At 33.8% G+C, this 19667-nt stretch overlaps 2 protein-coding genes across 4 annotated transcripts; both read right to left on the bottom strand.

Annotated features, from left to right (window-relative positions):
* Window positions 1-1867: 1867 nt before the first annotated feature.
* LOC105782625 (uncharacterized) lies at window positions 1868-8817 on the bottom strand. 2 transcript variants are annotated; one of them, XM_012607485.2, is made up of 19 exons: window positions 8502-8817; window positions 7914-8017; window positions 7643-7729; window positions 7450-7525; window positions 7286-7360; window positions 7116-7169; window positions 6656-6715; window positions 6434-6550; window positions 6252-6346; window positions 5933-6141; window positions 5716-5813; window positions 5443-5546; window positions 5123-5288; window positions 4873-4995; window positions 4367-4449; window positions 3930-4071; window positions 3818-3847; window positions 3560-3630; window positions 1868-2816 (listed from the first exon to the last, which is right to left on the bottom strand). In XM_012607485.2, the coding sequence occupies exons 1-19, from the start codon at window positions 8538-8540 to the stop codon at window positions 2084-2086; spliced, it is 2466 nt and encodes an 821-aa protein (XP_012462939.1). In that variant the 5' UTR covers window positions 8541-8817; the 3' UTR covers window positions 1868-2083. The 2 variants fall into 2 exon arrangements, with proteins under 2 accessions (XP_012462939.1, XP_012462940.1); XM_012607486.2 differs by having other exon boundaries at window positions 1868-2813; window positions 8502-8816.
* Window positions 8818-10378: 1561 nt separating this feature from the next.
* Window positions 10379-19113, bottom strand: LOC105782624 (homeobox-leucine zipper protein REVOLUTA). 2 transcript variants are annotated; one of them, XM_052626702.1, is made up of 18 exons: window positions 18482-19113; window positions 17834-17999; window positions 16182-16261; window positions 15985-16075; window positions 15511-15606; window positions 15302-15415; window positions 14782-14865; window positions 14515-14670; window positions 14070-14144; window positions 13719-13834; window positions 13377-13560; window positions 12494-12682; window positions 12307-12387; window positions 11978-12112; window positions 11567-11886; window positions 10988-11093; window positions 10754-10903; window positions 10379-10642 (listed from the first exon to the last, which is right to left on the bottom strand). In XM_052626702.1, exons 1-18 carry the CDS (start codon window positions 18706-18708, stop codon window positions 10493-10495), a joined length of 2520 nt encoding a protein of 839 aa, XP_052482662.1. In that variant the 5' UTR covers window positions 18709-19113; the 3' UTR covers window positions 10379-10492. The 2 variants fall into 2 exon arrangements, with proteins under 2 accessions (XP_052482662.1, XP_012462938.1); XM_012607484.2 differs by having other exon boundaries at window positions 13719-13825; window positions 18482-19112.
* Between the last annotated feature and the right edge of the window lie 554 nt (window positions 19114-19667).

Here is a 19667-nt window from a genome sequence, read left to right as displayed (position 1 = left end):
TATGTGAACAATTAATAATTAATTAAATACAAAAGGAACCCAAGATCTAAGAATTATGAGTTGTGATTTTAATTTAAAAATATTTATTTTAAGCTTTATCAAAATGTATAAGTTTTGAATTTAATCATTGTATTTAAATTTATTTGAATTTAATTTTACATTATTTGAATTGGTAAAATTTAATCTTTGTTTTTTTTAATTTTAAAATTTCAATATTGATACAAACTATAAGAGTTAAAGCTATTTGATTAAATTCCTCTATTAATCTTGCATTAACATAAAATTATTAATTTAGTTCGTATTCTCCAATTGAATCATTTTTAACCCATATAATTTTGAATTTTAAAATCTTGATATTGGGCAAACGATAGTCATATAATCTATTAACAAGTTCTTTGTGAGTGATATGTAAAAATAACAACCTAGCTTGACATCAAATTTCGAGAGTAATGTAACTTAATAAATTTAATAGTTGTAATTTTTTAGAGTGGAATTTTAAAATTGAAAGAATAAAAAATACAAGAACTACTTAAAATGTAGCATTTAATTATTAAATTAAAATTTAAAATTAACATTTTTGAGTTTAAAACTATATGAAGTTATAATTTTATTTTTCAATTCCAAAAGATTTTATATTTATTAGTATTAATTCATTTAAGTGTACTAAATAAATAATAATTAAATAAAAGGAAGGCGGGGAAAAAAGTGTTGTTGTTTTACAAGCATGTAATAAAACGACAGAGATTTGATGACACGGCGTGACGTCGGCGCCCGTGCGGTGGGACCCACACAAGTGAGGTTTTGTTAGATCTCTGAGATAAAAAGATGACTTCTTCCATTTATTTTTTTCCAACAAGTTGTACGGCTGAGATTAATTCCACCTGTTTCTGATGTACGACCGTAATTTGATCCGTTTTTACCGCCGTCTTTGGAGCTCTAAAGGTCAACATATCATTAAGAAAAGAAAAAAAGAAAAACCAAACAACCTGATCTCCTATAGTCAACAAGAAGTACAGTCAGTAAAAGATATTGAGATTTTGACTTATCGTGATATTTTTGAACTCTCCAATTCCAATTTCCTTTTCTCGGATATTTTAGAAGTATGATAAATATAGTTTATAATTTTTTTATATAATACAATCTTTAGTTTTGGTATTTTTATATTTTCAAAATTAAAATACAACCAATAACACCATTGATAATATATATTCAAAATTGAACTATGTTATCAAATAAATAAATGAAAAACTAAATTCTAAAATTCAAAATAAAATAATCAAACAGCCCTTTAATTTTACACAAGCGAATTACACACTACCATACCCTTCCACTTCAATGAATTAAATTTTATTAACCTTCCAAAAATATATTACTTTATTCACTATATAATTTAAAATTTATCTTTTAACTTGCTATTGCGACACGTGCTTAAAACGCATTTTAACTGAATTAAAAATCGAAATATATCTGAATTCACTTATGATGAAACATAAACCAAAATAAAACATTAGTATTTATTTTTATTTTTGGGTTAGTAATTAAAGGAAAAGGCAAAAAAGAACATACACTTTGTAGGACAGAACATCACATGTGGTGTATGATTGTATTGCATAAAAGGAGCAGTTAGGTGTTTTGTTAGGTCGCATTGTCTAAATTATTAATATGGTTGGACAGCCATGACATGTTTCTTTATAAAATAATCAATACTTTATTATTATTATTATTATTATTATATATGTTCACATTTAAGAGATCTTACATAAGGATTTCACAAATTCATCCTATTCGAAATTATTATTTTATAATAAATATTTAAATTTTAATTATTGAAAGAAAATCTTTTAACCAACAGAAAAAGAGAAAAATATGACCAACCTCAAATCACTAACAAGACTTGGAATAAATAATAATAATGATGATGAGTAAGAAAATAATAAAATAGCTAAAATGAACAGTAATAACCATAACTAGCACAGCTTACCGTTTAACCCCTCTGGTCTGGAAACAAAATATTTTACTGTACATACGGTGAAATTTTGCTTTTGCTGACGTGGCCCAAACCAAAATTGTGTGATCCAAATTCCTATTCCAAAACAGTAACTTCATGATCAACCCTCCAATAGTTTGAATCATTGAACTCCTTTATCCCGGTGGACTCCTCAGATTTCTCCTTTTCCAGTGTGGGAATACCACTACCGTTCCTCTTCAATGGTCTGGCTTCGCCAACTATTCCTTCCTTTAGAGCTTGTTCCATTGGCTTCTCCGTACCTTCTAATTCCACTCCTACGAATTCAACGTCCTCTTCGAACAAAGATGGCACCAGTGGTGGAGATTTCTGACTTGTGTCACTGCTCATTGATCCCTCACTTGAATCCATTGAGTCCAAGGAACCATTCGGAAGTATGGATTCCCCGTTTAGCAGGGACTCTCCATCAGTCATCACTGTGTCGATAGGACTCGGTGGGTTGACATCCGGATTGTCATCGTCGAGAAATGGATTCTTACTTGAACCAACTACTTGCAAACCCGAAGGTGAAGGCCTACCTCCAAACAAGTTTTCGTTTTCTTGCAGATTCAAGTCTCCACTGCTCACGGAGTTGTTGAACCCATTCATCGGGTTGGAAGTAGATGTGCTGTTTTCGTTCATCTCGTCATCCTCTCCAACTACCACCTCGTCATCACTACTGCTGTTATTACTGTTTGTAGTGCCATTCAAGTTAATCTCATGCATCACTTCGGTTGGGGATATGGCCATAGGTGCACTACTGGTTCCTTCATCTTGGAATGCAAACCAGTTGGAATTTGTAAACAGACTGCTGTATTAGAAAAACATGAGTTGTAATTGCCATCAATAGCATCTTTGGAGGTATGTCCTCATACGCATGTGTTGAACACAGGTATATCCACAAAAATGAAAAATCGGAGCAACATGAACAGTGAGTAACGAACAACAATAAAAATACACTAATTGGTGGTTCATGAACCTCTGACTCGGACTCAAGTGAGTGTCAGACACAGATATAGATCATATTCTTTTTAAGGTTTTCTATGCATTTGGAGCATCTTTGGAGGTATGTCCTCATATCGTATTCAACATAGTATATCCACAAAAATAAAAAGTCAGAGCAACATGGACAATGACAATCAATGAGTAACGAACAACAATAAAATTACACTAATTGGTGGTTCCTGAACCTCGGACTCAAGTGTGAGTGTCAAACACAGATATGGATCATTTTTTTTAAAAGGTTTTCTATGCATTCGGAGCATCTTTGGAGGTACGTCCTCATATCCATTTGTTAAAAACACAGGTATATCCAGAAAAATGAAAAGTTGGAGCAACATGAACAGTGAGTAATGAACAACAATATACAATAAAATAACTGGTGGTTCGTGAACCTCTGACTCGGACTCAAGTGTGAGTGTCAGACACAGATATAGATAACTTTTTTTAAAGGTTTTCTATGCATTCGGAGCATCTTTGGAGGTTTGTCCTCGTATCCACAAAAATGAAAAGTCCGAACAACATGAACAATGAGTAACAAACAAGAAAACTCACCTCCCCTGATCATCACCGAGCCTCAAGGATGATATGACAACCTCAGCAGATTCATCATCAAAGTTTACATCCTGCACATTCAAAAACAAATTTACTGTAAATTTTAATGTCAAAAGAAATGAAAAACTTCCTATTTGTTCAGTTCCTCCGATAATCGTGCTGCTAGGTAAATAGATAAGACTTTGAAAGACCAACCTAACAGCATTTGAAACACAGAGAAAGAATTTAAACTGATTAAAAGAAATTAGAGCCACTCACCTCATCATCTCGATCAAGAGCACCACGGTCCTGAAAGCAGTTAAATAAAAACAATAAGTAAAGCAAACAGGTAGAATTTGAGATACTGTAATGAGATGCTCAAACTACATACTTCTTCATTATCATCGTTGCCGTAGATTTTGTATCTGAAAGCTTGGCTTAGGTTATTTGCTAAAGCTGCAACATCATAATCTCTATCATGAATATCATCCTCGTCACTATCCCTTGTTCTGTCTTGCAACGATGTTGGGCGACTAGACATGAGAAAGAAAAATACACAAGGACTCTTTAAATGATTTCTGTTAGATCTAACAAATATGCAGTTATTATGAACAGCAATAATGTATCATGACAGAACATGGACTCAAAAATCGGTACACTACCAGAACCTTCCCATCTGTATGCATTACTGTAAATTTAATATATTATATATGAGAGAACTATAAGTCGAATTTTACGTCATTTTACAAATCTAGAGATAATTGACCTTCAATTGCATATCCTATCAACCTGATGGCAGTGCATATAAGAAGTGAAATAAGAGCATACCCACAAGCCCATCGATAAACATTTTCAACTGCGTTACGTTCTTGCAGAACATTAGCTTGCCACTCATTCCACTCGCTATTTTCCTATATAGAATATATGAACTTGAGTCAGCAAATTTACAAAAAAAAATAAATTTTATAAAAGGAATCCCAGTAAAATATCCTAATTCAACATATTGATCCAGCTATGCACTTCCTTATATAAAATATATGAGCTTGAGTCAGAAAATTCATAAATAAATAAATAAATTTTATATAAAGAATCCCAGCAAAATATCCTAATCAGCAAATTGATCCAGCCATGAATTTACCGCCAAGGAAGAATATTGCCAATGTGCTAAATACAACTAATTCTGATGAAATTAAATCAGATTTACTAAACCACAAAAGTCATACCCTAATTTAATCACAACAAAAGTTGTTAGCGAAAAATAAAGATGCATCTACAGCCCTTAAGATCCTGACAGAAGCAATAAATATGATATCAGTAAACAGCCAATTCCACACCTGTAGATATGCCTGAATACAGCTATTGCTGCTTCCCAACTGTACAAGTTTATTTGAAATACGTGTAATGTGTCCAATGTTTCCTGCCCGTGGTGCATGTTTTCCAGCAACAGGCAAAGTTGGCTGTTTGACAAGAGAAACGGTTAAGCAAGCTCACTGCATAACCAGGTAGCATTTATAACAGCTTCTAATTATATTAGTTGAACTCCCATTAGCAAAATGCGAAAATAGCAATATGATTAACATCTACCAGATTATTGTCACCAGAAAGAATTGGCTGTTTTTCAGTTTGGAGAAATCTCCCAATTAAATCACATTTGTGAAGAAGATGACCGAGTATTGCATCATTCTTGCTCTCCAGACATGATAATATTATACTCTCAACATGATGATGTAATGCATTGTTGTATGGATACCTGCATAATGTGAAAAAAAGAGATGAATCTTAGCCTGCTGACAGAAACAATCCAACACTCCCTCAAGATGGCATCGAGCATAGTTCACTAGATGCAAACTTCGAATAAGTTGTTTTCACTTCATTCAAGATGACAAGTTTAAGCAAGAGCTTACTCAAAGAAGAGATCGAGAACTCGTTGAATGGTTCCTGAGCCAACCAATTCCTTTTCTGCAGCTTCATTTCCGGTTCTCAATAGGACAGCAATAAACTCCACAATCTAAAGAAAATAATAATAACATAATAAATAAATAACAAAATAAATTATGATACAGACCTGCAAAAAGTCAGACACGCATTGATTACAAACACCAAATAAATCAAAGAGGTGTCGAGTTGGGTATTTCATGTTGATTGGCACACAACTCCTTTGAGAATATAAAATGAACCTTTAGGCGATGCTTCCCTAGAGGTGGCCTTAATTCTCCATACGTGGTAGGCAAAATCTTCTCATCAGATGATACATTCAAAAGCATGAGTAAGTCACCTGCACAACAAGTTGCAGTCTTGAACACCATGGCCAAACTAAAAGCCAACATGTTACATGCAACAAGGAATATGTGAAAACTATTATGACTTACAAAAAAAGGGAAAAAAAACACTCACCAAGTTTAGGGAGCATTGCATTGATAGTCTCAGGATTTACAGGGATTGGAGGCTCATACATATGTTGATTTCGGAAATAATGCATCAAGGGAGAAGCAATGGCTGATCTTTTTGGATCCAACAATGAGATACAAACTGAGAGAGAGTGTACAAGGCCATATTTTGAATGTGAATCTTCCAATGCATGGCCAAATATCCTTGCAACAAAACTGTCATACATGTGCAAAATTACAGGTCAAGTCACAAACATATACACAACGGAGAACTGAGATGATGATGCGGGTTCAGAAGAGATAAGAAGGAACTAGATCTCACAAACCTTGGACTAGAGAGCTTAGTGGCTAAAGCTGATGGGGCATTCCGTGTTATTGCACATAATGTTTCTGCTGCATTACCATGAACTTCGGGTGGGCACTAGTCGTTTTAAAAAACATGTTGTGAGACACTTGTTACAAAGTATGATATGTCATTACAAGTATAAAACCGAAAATTTGCACTTACTGATGGATTCAATTTATCCACGATCATTTCCAGCAAATTGCTATCAGCTAACCATTGCATTACATCCAAAAAATTAGGATACACATGATCATCAGCACCTACTAACCGAACCAAAACCTGTGAAAAGGCACAAACTTATATCAAATTTCACCCAAAAATATTTAATGAAAAACCATATGAAACCCACTGCTGTAATAAAACAACACAAAATATCTTGGTTACCTCCATGATGGAAGTGATTCCTATCAAATCAACCAGTTGGCGCAACACCTCTTGATGTGTCTGTTTACAAATTGTCTCAGTAAATCCCTATAAATAGATTAAAAAATATATTCTATCTTTTGTAGTTAATGGATCATAAACTACCAACAAGCTCAACTTTGTCATGCAAATTACTAGATTTACAGCATTTTACCATGCCAAATCCAGAGAACCAGCTCACTAGAGAAAAAGGTTTAGATAAAGTCCACAGAATTTATTACAACACTAATTAAGCATGTTTAACTATGCTTACAGATGAAAATTTTTACAGCTGGATCACGCTTGTCCATGTCAAATAAACCATGCAAAGCTCAATTTTGGGAACAAGGTAAAGTTCAAATCGGAAGAGCAATACATAGAAGAAGCTTACAACATATTTGCAAGAAGTCTAAGTGATAATAAACAAAAAAGCTTTACTTACTTGGACGTAGTGCATAAGTGGAATAGTCTTCCGTAACATGAGGCATATAACAACCTAATGTCCAAAGGAAATGGAATGTATCAAGTGGTGATAATAAGCAAAGTAGTAGTAGTCATAGAAAACATGACATAAAAAAACACACGGAAAAAATCAGAACATGAACAACACACCTTGCTGAAATAACCAGCTAGCAAAGCACTATGAGAACGGTTCGGTTCCAAGAAGGAGAAAAGCAAGTTCATGAACTGCAACAAAGAAAAAAGCATATGAAACAAAATCATAGCAATTTCCATAACTAAAGATGCATAATCAAGAGTGAAAATGGAACCCATACCTCTTCATCCTCAATTAAAGTCTTCAGAATAACATCAATCTCACATGTAAATATCTCGCAGGCAATGAATGGGAACCTAGACATAAAAATGAAAAGATCATCAAGAAAAGAGAAGAATTAACATCAGAAAAGTTACAAGACAAGAAAACAGTAAGAAATCTAGTCAGTATCATTCCAGATGAAAAGGACATACTTGAAGGTCCGTTTGCTGTCATCATCTTCTGAAGGTTCTTCGACAATATATCGCAATAACTGCTCAACTTGGGCTCTATCTCGTAGACTGAACATTAAAGAATTAAGTACATAATGAGCATCAAGCAAGACTAATTCTCACTCAAATTACACAAACCCTTCACAATTTTAATTGTAGCAAATAACTTCTACATTCCAACCAATTACAACAGGGTAGAAAATGATAAAATATAGAAAACATAATGAAAATTAAGGAAAGGCATGAAAATTACAAATTGATTAGTCGACTATTTAAAGCTTTGCACTCTTGGATTATTTCTTCCTCATCAAGAAGCTCTTCCAAAGTAAAGTTTTCCTTGTCTAATATCGACTCCACCTACAAAAGAATATCAATCAATGAAACTAACCAAATCCCAATAAATACATTCATCAATGTCCTTTAGAACAATTCACTTGAAATGGAGAACCAGCATCAATCTAGAAAATAACCATATCTACATAGTTTAAATGATTCTCGCAAATTAGATAGCTTGAAATAAAAGGACCTCCAGTCATTTCCAACTTCAAAAAAAAGCTTAAAAATCAAAATGATTTCATCGAATTAAATAAAATGAATATTCCCAACGATGCGGACAAATTTAAGTCACTGAATTAACTTTATTACACAACCGATAAATCCAAAGTAAAATTTCAAATTAACTAAGCAACAAGAACATCATTTAATTCGTTCCAGCCAACAAGAAAATAAAAATGTTAAATACATAGTATAAAGATTGCTCCCTAAGTAAGCCTTATTAAAATCAGTACTTAAAAAAATTTTAAAAATTAAAAAAGTGTAATTAATTATTCAATTTACTCACGGGAGAAGAAGCAGACATGGATGTGAGCCTCCAAAACATGGTGAAGAGAATCAAACGGTTTTTAAACAGATGAGCTGAATAGATCTGTAAACCCTAAAAATTAACCAACGAATCTAGGAATTGTTCAAAGATTGCTTTGAATGAAAACGCGGGAGTTCAAAAAGAGGGCGGAATCTAAAAACCCTAATGCTTTGTTGTTAAATGAAATAGAAAAATAAATGGATCGATCTTCTTTTTTTTTTAAATATGAAGCCGCTGAAGATTGTTGTAATAGTAGCTGAGGGAAATGAAACAAAAGAGAAGGTGGGCCGGTGGGGGAGAGGTGGTGGAAGGCAAAAAAAAAAATGAAATGTATTTGACACGTGCGACTTGATTATTTTATTTTTTGATTTCCCAATTTACCCCTGGAATTAGATCAAACAAAATTAGGTTAAATTACACTTAAGGTCACTAAACTATTAGTAAGCTTAAATTTTGGTAAATTAACTTCAAAAAGTTACAAAATGGTCACTGAATTATTTGAAAGTTTTTATTTAAGTTATTAAACTGTTAAAATCGTTGTTGTATGGTCTTTTCAGTTCACATAGTTGGCAACAATCAAAAGTTCATTTTCTCATTTTTTTCTACAATTCAATTTTTTTTCGTGAAATATCTTTGAATGTCATGAATATGTGTACCAAAATCCAATGAATTTTTTTCTTCGATCTCTAACACTGACCATTAGATCGATTTGGAATTAATGTATGTTCTTCTACTTGTTGGTAGGTACTAATCCACTATACTGATAGTTGAATCGTTACTTGGAGCTCGCTAGTCATACTTTTTAAAAAATTAACAGTCTGGTGACTTGAATACAAATTTTCGAATAGTTTAATAACCATATTGTAACTTTTTGAAGTTAGGTGACCAAAATGTAAACTTCCTAATAATTTAGTGACCTCAAGTGTAGTTTACCCTGAAAATTAAGGATTACTTTCATCAAACGTCTCCAAATTATTGTTTATATTTTTAGTTTGGTCCTTGAATGTCAAAACGTTTTAATTGATACTTCAAACATTGCATTAACAAGGATTTCTTTTTTGTCTTCCTAGCCACCAATTTAGTCATGGTTTATTTGAATCGACCAATTGATTGATTAATCTAAGAACCTATGGTCCAACTAGTTTAATCGATAGTAATAAACCGAAGAAGAGTTGAATCTGTAAAAGACTGATTGAACTGGATAAAAAATTGATTAACAAACTGTTTGGACCAAATTCAAATTGTTCACAAGGTAGGTACAAAAATCTAATTTTTTTTTATTTTCTGTGTTTTTAATATGCTTAGCATCATATGTAAGTTAACATTTAACATCCAAGCTTATGGCTAAGCTAACAAAATGACCTAATTGATATATTATTGATGCTTTAAGGATTCAATTAGAATTTTTGAATTTTAGACAATTTAAAATCATGGTCATTGTTTAGGGACCTACAGTGAAAATAATCCAATCAATAAATAAAATATTTTACCTTTTGTTTGCTTTTCATGCAGTATCTTTTAATATTTCTTTTAGATTTCAAATAGAGTAGGAGGGATACTGACAATATTCTTTTCATAATTATTACCTTATCGATAAATTTAAATTTTAGTCCTTGTATTTTTATTTTCAAGTTCATTATAATTTTCTTTTTTTTAAATGTCACCAACAAATTTAACAAAATAAATTTAAAAATATTAACAATTGAACCTCCTTTTTTAAAAGAAAATCTGAAAAGTAAAAAAATTCTGAAAATAAAATTACAAGGACTAAATTCTTAATTTACGAAAAATACAGGACCTGTAACATTTTAACCATTTCAATTTAAACAATAAATTAGATTAATAAAATGCAAACCTGAGCTGAACTTTCTCCGTTCTTTTTCATTTCATTTTACTCCCCATTCATGTTTGGCTAGAGAGAAAAAAAAACTGGATATTCGGAAAATTTAAATTATAATTTTCTTTTTTGTTCACACAAAAGACCAGTTTATAAAAGAGAATGCCAAGCAATGGACAGTGTTTGCATCAGCTGCAAGTACTTTCCAAGCAACAGCTTGTTCATACGAGACGTGGCGGCCCATTGTCGACATGCAAACTCCGGCCAGCAAGTGAGTGAATCCCTGTTAAAGAGAGTATAGAATGTGTTACGAGATGAATTTTCCGTATTCATCAGCCGAACAGTTTAAAGTCGGGTTGAAAGTTGAAACTAGTATGGTGCGGTTAATACTAACCTGCTGCATCAACTTGGTGAAATCAGAGCACAATGCCTTCCGTCCCGACTCATCGAATATTTTGTCCAGTGTGATGTCTTGTAGAGCCACTAGAGTTGTCTCAAGCATGTCTAGACCGGCCTGATTTGCGAAGATGAAAACCGGTACAGACTGAAAAATGAAAAAAACGGAAGCATTACTCGAGAATTATGAGCTTCTAGTATTCATCTTTTTTAGATGGAACCGTTACCGTACCTTCAACGAACAACACAATATTGCATCCTGATGTTGCCAAAGATTCTTCAATACTGAGTCGCCACCAAGTGATTCGGATTTCAACAACTCTTCCCCCAAATGGAAACTGCGGAAAAAAGAAACAAAAACGACCCGTTAGCAAAGAGGCATGGGTTCGGTGGGATGAGCTGATTCAGAAGCACGAAAAATTCTAGCATGGGTTAAAGTACCATGGAAGCCCATGTACAGTGAGTCAATTTACATTTTACCCCTCTACTAAAAAAATAGCAAATTATCAAAAAGTAAATTAATTATTTCTGTTAAAAAATTCATCTATTTGTATCGTTAAAAATTGACTAGACTAATGAACACGTATACCTCATACTGACATACAGGGACAATTTTTTAACAGTAAAAATTGATAGAAATTTTAATAGGACCAATTTGCTCTTTTATCTAACGTACAAGGACTACTTGTCCATTTTTTAGTAAAGAGAGCAAAATGCAATCTAACTCTCAAGTACAGGAACTTTAATGGTACTTTTACCCTCTAGCGTGGCATGTTAGGGAGAACTACTAATGTTTTTCTAAGCAACTTGCCTGTAGCTCTGGCAGATCCAATGAGCCAACGTAAGTGCTTCGGGAGAACCTGGAGATGGCTTTGGTCCTATAGTTGGGCTCGATCCACATGGAGATATGGCCATAGCAATCCTCTGGACAGAAGAAATGACGCTACGGACATACTGGCGTGCCATGGTCAGAACATTATCCTGAAGATTGGTATCGAAGGGAAACTGGAAGGCAATTGTCAACACCGATCGTGCGTTCTGACACGGAGAATCTCCGGCAGCTTGGCTTGTTGCAGGCCCCACTTCGAGACTCGAAGTAAGATCCAAAGTCCGATTTGTAGCCGACGAATCCTATGTATCAGAATGAATAATAATAACACCATCACTGATCATCGATATAAGAAATGATTAAGAGAAAAACTCAGGTGCGGTGAAACCTAACTGGTTTTGACTCCAACAGGATAATGCGGAATCCCGAAGGTAGTAAGGCAGCATCATCCGGAAACATCTCATCTATTGGTGCAAACACAAGCTCCGAACAGGCCCCAACCGCATTGTCATCAATTCCACTACATATCTGCAAAGAAGATAATACAAATATGAACAATATTTAAATAAACTGAGATCACGACTTTAACCTTTATGAGGCGATGAGTATTAATTAATGTAACGAATCGGAACACAACCAATAAAGTTAAAGTGTCCAGTTTTATATTCCAATTTAATACGGAAATAAACATAAACATTGAACTGGGAATTGTTAAAAAGCACCTGTAATAGATGAATGTCCCTTGATAGAAAGGCATCTTCTTGCGTAAGAGACTGGCCTTCGAGTCTTATAACTTCGAGCAGCTGACACATAATAAATAACCAATCTATTTTACTCAAATTCAGTTGTATCGGACACTGTTTGTGTCCAACACGGGTACTTCAAGAAAAATGAACATAGAAGATATACCTCTTCGTGTTCGACCGTCTGGCCGAGTGGCATGATGATCTGACTCCCAGTAAAACTTGTAGGTCTCATTCCAGGATAAGCATATGTTCCGGCCTTCAATGATGCAGCTGAATAAGCATCGACATTGAAATCAGCCCATTCCAAACGATGTTCCCTCAAGAATCGGACAAGAACAGCAGGAGGAACATCCTGACACAAATAGCAACAAAGGTAATATGGAAAAGGAAACTTGCTTACTATGTGAATAATTTTGTTAGGATAAACCACACTAATAGTCACTCAACTATTAATAAATTTCTTTTTTGTCAACAAACTATGAAAAGTTACAAAATGAACACCTAACTATTCAAAATTTTCTTTTTTGGTCACCAACTGTTAAATTACTATAAAAAAGATAACTTGACAACTTTAAAATTCGCATAATAACAACTTTAACCCTCAATATTTATAAACTGTGTCAATGTAGTCTTGATTCCAAAATAATAACCCTCAACATTTACACAATGTGCAATGTGGTCTTTGTTTTGCTGTTTTACTTTCATTTGTCACAAAGAAAAGCAAAATAGGAGGGGAAAAAGGACCAAATTACACAATGTGTAAACGTTAAGGGTTAATTTTTGTAGAATCAAGACTAAATTGAAACAATATATAAATGTTGAGGGTTCAGTTGCTATTATGCCAATTTTAAAAGCAGTTCCATCTGCCATTTAACGGTTGGTGACCAAAAAATAAAAAATCGAATAGTTGGATGACCATTTCATAACTTTTTATAGTTGGGTGACCAAAAAAGAAACTTAGTAAGAGTTGGGTGACTACAAGTGTAGTCTACCCATTTTGTTAATACAGTCAGGCATTGCACATATGATAATGGTTTTGAACTTACCTGAAGCAGCATGGATGCCTTTGCACATAGAACACCCCCGAGGAATGAAAGACCGGTGCTCAGATTCGAACTGTTGCTCAAGCTCTTGCTGGAATTAATAGCAATTATCACATCCTCAGTACCATCACAATTCATTATCGACCAGCCATCTTCGTTGAATCCATTTATTGCCTCATTGAAGCCCCTGCAAGTAAATGATAGTCGCATGATACTTCAATGAAACTAAAGAGCAAAACAGGTTCCTAAATGCTCGAGTAAATGGCTTGTGGACATACACATGCGAATCTTTTTTCCAATATCAAACTTGTATTTAAATCGGGTTTAATATAATCTTGTAATTACCTGCTTAATCTTTGGCTAAATGTTCTAAGCACAGCAGGCTGCCTGCCCAAACTGTAAACCACCTCGCCGCTTGTCTCTTGGGAAATCTGCCTAACGTAGCGCAGCGCCTTCACATACTTTGATTAATCAGTAACTCTAGAAAATGTCATTCAAGGCAATAGAAACGAAAATTGAAGAAACTTTTCGTGTTTTGGTATTTTATCATAAAAAAAGAATTTATAAACACATCCACATTGTCCAACATGTGTCCAAATTTGTCTCAATTCCCCGTAATGATGTTAAATGTCTGATATTTTTAGAGTTACACTAACCATTGGTACATTATCACCTTACAATAACGAAACTACTCACCGGAATAGTCATTTTCTGAGCAATTACTTTGGATGATTCGTAAAGGGGGCGCAAGACCTCCGGCACACTCCATGCCTGCATCAATAAGGTGTCCCAAAATTAAGTTTTGTCGTCCAAAGATGTCTGAAAAACCTATGTTACTCAGATTCATGGTACATTCAATATTCTCCAAGTTCTTCTATATACTTCGAGAGTCATGTTCCCATATATTGTTGAACATGGGTACTTATGAAAAAATAGAGAAGTCAGAGCAGGGATGACGCCAAAAAATTGCTTCAGGTGGGGCTAGAGATGAACCATAAATTATTAGAGGGCCAAAGTGTAGTTTACCGTTATACTAACATGTAATTTCATAAAACTTTAAGGGGCTAAATGGAAAATCTACTATTTTTGGGCCCTAAGTCAAAGCAACGTAGCTGAAAAGTACCTATGTGTTAGGTCGTACCTCAAGATTCAATTGGTCAACAATATGGATAATCGACCCTCCACCCTCACAAGGCCTAATCAAATAGCCACTAGGAAGCACTTCAGCTCTCACAAATTGAGCTGCGGAAGCCACACTCGGGCCAGCTCCGGAACCCGAAAGAGACCTCTCACATACCTTGGAAAAGAGACCAAAAGGAAAAATAAAGAAGAAGCATGCATATCAAGTTACTTGTACATAGCATTGATCTGCATCATTTATTACATAACAAGTACACGACATACATACCACAAGACTGCCGTTCTCTAAAGTTGTAGTGTATCTTAGAGTCCAAAAGTCCCTTGCAGGAGCCAATGTAGTCGGAGCAAACATCTAAAAAAGTTCTCGTTTTTAGTCTCCTCATGATAAGAGAGTAAGCTTCCAATCGATAAAAATATCATGGAGGCTCCCGTACACGTATCAGATTGCATTTTGCCCCCTTTACTCAAAAATGGGGCAAATTAGCCCATGTATACTAGATCAAAGAGTAAATTATTTCTTTCTGTCGAAAATTTCACTCATTTCTACTGTTAAAAACTGGCATGACTGACAAAATAATCAAACAGTGACACATGGCATGCCATGTGTACCTCATGCTAACGTACATTGATCAGTTTTTAACAGTAAAAATGGAGAAAAATTTTAACAAAAAAACTAATTTGCCCTTTTTTTACTAGAGGAGGCAAAATACAATTCAGCTTTTACTACAAGGGCCTCCACGGTACTTTTACCGCTTCCAATAACATAAAATGAAATAGATCTTCTTCACCTGTGTGTATACAAGCTCAATCGTACCACCATTGCCAGCTGGAAACATGGTGAAAACTTCAAGCTTCCGACAGTCCCGGAACCAAGATGGACGATCTTTAAGAATCTCTGCAATCTATTAACAATAATTGTTTTGCTCAAATCAAACCATGCCATGAATATTAAATAAAAACTTCTTGATTCTCCATAATGACAATAAGAATTTCATACCTTTGTAGGTTCTAAACTTACAAGACCGCAAGCTCGAGCTGCCACTCCACTACAACTTTGGGAAATGGCAAATATCCCAACTGAATCTGGACCAGGCTGACAATAGATAAACCAATGGGGTTTAGCCATCCCGATTGGTGACGCAAGAAAAATAATAGGATAAACTACACTAGTAGTCACCCAATTATTAGTATTTTATTTTTGGCCACCCGCCTATGAAAAGTTACAAAATAGTCACCCAACTTATAGTAAAATTGGACACCCAACCATTCAATTTATCTTTTTTTAAAATGAAAACACCCCAAAATCCGAGAAAGTTAGGTGACCAAAAAAGACAAAATTGAATAGTTAAGTGACCATTTTATAACTTTTCAAATTTGGATAACTAAAAAAAAATTTACTAATAGTTCGGTGATTACTAATATGGTTTATCCAAAATATTATCACTAGCATCCGCATAGAACAATGACAAACCTTCATCCCAGGCATCTGGACCCAATTGACAGCAGTTCCCGTAGCCTTGGAAAGGAACTCTGCCAAGGTCTCCTCCGCAATAGAGAGGAGTCTGGTAATAACATAACGAAATCCATCAAATTCATTAGCAAAATATAACAAAAGATAGAGATAGCAAGAGCAAGTACTGGTTCATCATAGTTAATAGTTTAACTTACCCAGCAGGGTTATTAGCATTTCTCAGTGAATGCTGAGGAGTGGTAACCGCAGAGTCACAGCTCGCGTCAGTCGCAGATGCCTACAAAGCAATCCCGAAAATATAAACAGCAACATACAAGTGGAAATGTTCATGTAAAAGCATAATCTTTGTTTATATGTATGGAGCAAGCAGCATGCGTATATACAAAAGGCACATTCAACGAACAGAATTGCAGATATATGAAAACAAGTCAAAGAACCATGAACACGAAAACGAACATATCTTTAGTCATAGCAATTTCCCATAACAAAGAAGTGTGCGTATATATAAACACACATATATACGTGTGTGTATATATATAGAAAGTGCCAAGAGCAAGATCCATGAACACGAAAACGAACATATCTTTAGTTATAGCAATTTCCCAAAACAATCCTCTAAACACAAAGTAAGCAGTAGATGGTAAAACTATAAAAGAAGTATGCATATATATATATGCATACATATATATATATATATATATATATAGAAAGTGCCAAGAACAAGAAAACAAAGAAACACAATTTGAGGCAAAAAAACAAACACATGGGGAGCATAGCATGAGACACAAAATCAAACAGCAATATACAAGTGGAATTGTTTATATCAATTGGCCAAAGTAATACTCTAAGATTGAACAAGCAACATGTGTGATATAAATACAAAAAAGGCACATTCCACGAACTGAAATGTGCATATATGGAAACAAGTCAAAGAATCATGAATTTATAACAATTCCCCAAAACAATCCTCTTAACACAAAGTAAGCAATAGTAAGTAAAAATATAAAAGAAGTGTGCATATATACATGTATAGAAAGTGCCAAGAACAAGAAAACAAAAATACCGATAAAAGTATCATGAAGGGCCCTGTATGAGGAGCTAGATTGTATTTTGATCCTTTTATTCAAAAAGTGAACAAATTAGTTCATCTACGTTAGATTAAAGAGCAAACTGATGTGAAAAATAACTAGACTGATATGACAAAATAACTAGACAGTTACAGATGACGTGCCACGTTCTTATGTATAGGGACTAATTTTTTTAAGAGTAAAAATGGATGGAATTTTTAACACAATGACCAATTTGCTCCTTGATCTAATGTTCAAGGATTAATTTGTCCATTTTTTAAGTAGAAGGGGCAAAATGCAATACAAATCCTAGTACAAGAGCCTCTCCATGATACTTTTGTGGAAAGATGCCCAATTTGAGGCGAAACAAAAACCACATGGGAAGGCATAGCATTGGACACAAAATTCACAACCTAAACCCCATGATGACAAAATTAAGACAAGTCCAATCTAGGTAAAAGTACCATGGAGACTCCTGTAGTAAGAGTTGGATTACATTTTATTCCTTCTCAAAAATTAACAAATTAGTCCCTACACGGTAAATCAAATAACAAATTGATCTTTCTGTTAAACTGATGATGGTAACCAACAGAGACTAATTTACCCATTTTTTGAGTGGTGGGGACAAAATCCAATCCAACTCCTAATACAAATACAATAACCTCTATAGTACTTTTACAGCCCAATCCAATGGTCAAACATAAGGATCCAAGCTTTAAAATTCAACAAAACATACAATTTGATACAGTTAAAAGAGTGAAAAAGGACTAAAAAGAATATACATTTACAGTATGCAATTGCTGTCTCATGTACCCATTCTCACAAACCAACTGAGAAACCTGTTTTTGCAACCTATCATTCTCTTCCATTAACAGCTTATTCATTGCTGTTAATTTTCTATTTACTGTTTGAAGCCTTGAAGCTTCTTTCCTTTGTTTCTCTCTACACCTGCAAAAACCCCATAACCATGAAAACTAGTCATTTTTGAAAAGGTTAAAATATGCCTATAATCCCTGTACAAGTATAAGGGCTAAATTTCTAATTTTTTATAAGTACAAGGGATATATGCTTTAAAAAAAAGTTAAAATGCCCCTATAGCCCTTATACTCATTGAAAATTAGAAATTTAATCTCTCCAATTTTTATATTTTAAATTTCAGTCCAATTGTTACTACTGTCGTATTTTTTAATTAATTGTTTTTTTATTTCAAAATGATACACCAACCAGTTTACCAAAAAAAAAATAACAGTCTATCAGTTGGACTCTGAAAAGTTGGAGACTAAATTCTTAAAAATACAAGTATAGGATTAAATTCTTAATTTTTGAAAAGTACAGAGACTATAGACACATTTAAACCTTTAAAAAAAAGAAAGAAAACCCAAATTTTCCTTGCAAAACAAGAACCAAAGTTTCGAGCTTTATTTGTTTACCTGCGATTTTGGAACCAAACTTTGATCTGTTTAGGCTCAATGTTAGAAAGAATAGGACATTCCCTTATTAACTGTTGCCTACGCAAAGAACTTGGTTTTGGACATTCAGCATAAACACGTTCCAAAGCTTCAACTTGTTCAGCTGTGTACCTAACATACTTGCCTGTATCTAAATGCTTGTCTACGCTGCTTTCCCTGTTGTGATGATGTGTCATCGCCATAGCCATTTCAAAGAAGCAATCTTTGAAACAGCTGTTTGTGTTTTGATGTCTCTCAAAGATCCAATTATTTAAACCAGAACAAAAAGGGGGTCAACTCAACTGTTTTTTTTTATTACACAATAACAAAAATCGGCTCTCTTTTTCGAGAGAGCCACAAAAGTATTAGCATTAGAAAAAAGCTGGTTTTTTGAAAGAACTAAACAAAGAAATGTCAAGAGGAACACAAATCTTAACCATGATGAAGAACAAGAAAAAGGATGTCAAGACTACAAAGTGAAGGGTTCTTTCTGCAAAATATAAACTTTTTTCCTCAAAGAGAGAAATAAATGAAGGGGAAAAAAAAAGCTGTGACAGTGAGTGATCTAATAAGTCTGAGCTTGAAACAGTGAGGAATTGGAAAGAGATGAAATGAAAATTTCATTTGCACGCAAACCGATAAACTTGGCAGAGATTTTCTATATGAGTTGTTCATGGAGACTGTGCCTACAAAGTCTGAAAGGGGTTAATTGCACCAAATTATCTTAAATTTTGAAATATTTTAATTGAGTCTTCATATTATCAATTAAAATATGTCATAAGTCCTTGTGCTTTTTATAAAATTAGAATTTAGTCCACTATTTTTAATATTTCAAAATTCAGGTTTAGTTGTTAATATTGTTAAATTTGTTGGTGTAATATCTTAAAATAAAAATACTCACTTTGTAGCAGTGTAACTAAAAAAATAATGTTGTAATGAAACCGAATTTAATATAATAATTTTAATAATGTTTGAAATTTGAAAAGTAGAGAAACTTGTGACATATTTTAACTATATAAATATTGGGATGAGGCAACATTTAGTCTTAAAATTTTTTTCGTAAATATTAGTCCTTGAACTTGATAACTTTTTCTAATTTTGGTTCATGTGGTGATATGGCAGTTAGTTGATAAATCTTGATAAGTTGAAGGACTAAATATTATATCGA

The sequence above is a fragment of the Gossypium raimondii genome, chromosome 13, assembly GCF_025698545.1.
Source record: "Gossypium raimondii isolate GPD5lz chromosome 13, ASM2569854v1, whole genome shotgun sequence".
Classification (NCBI taxonomy): Eukaryota; Viridiplantae; Streptophyta; class Magnoliopsida; order Malvales; family Malvaceae; genus Gossypium; species Gossypium raimondii.
This window is presented reverse-complemented; position numbering and strand designations above follow the sequence as displayed.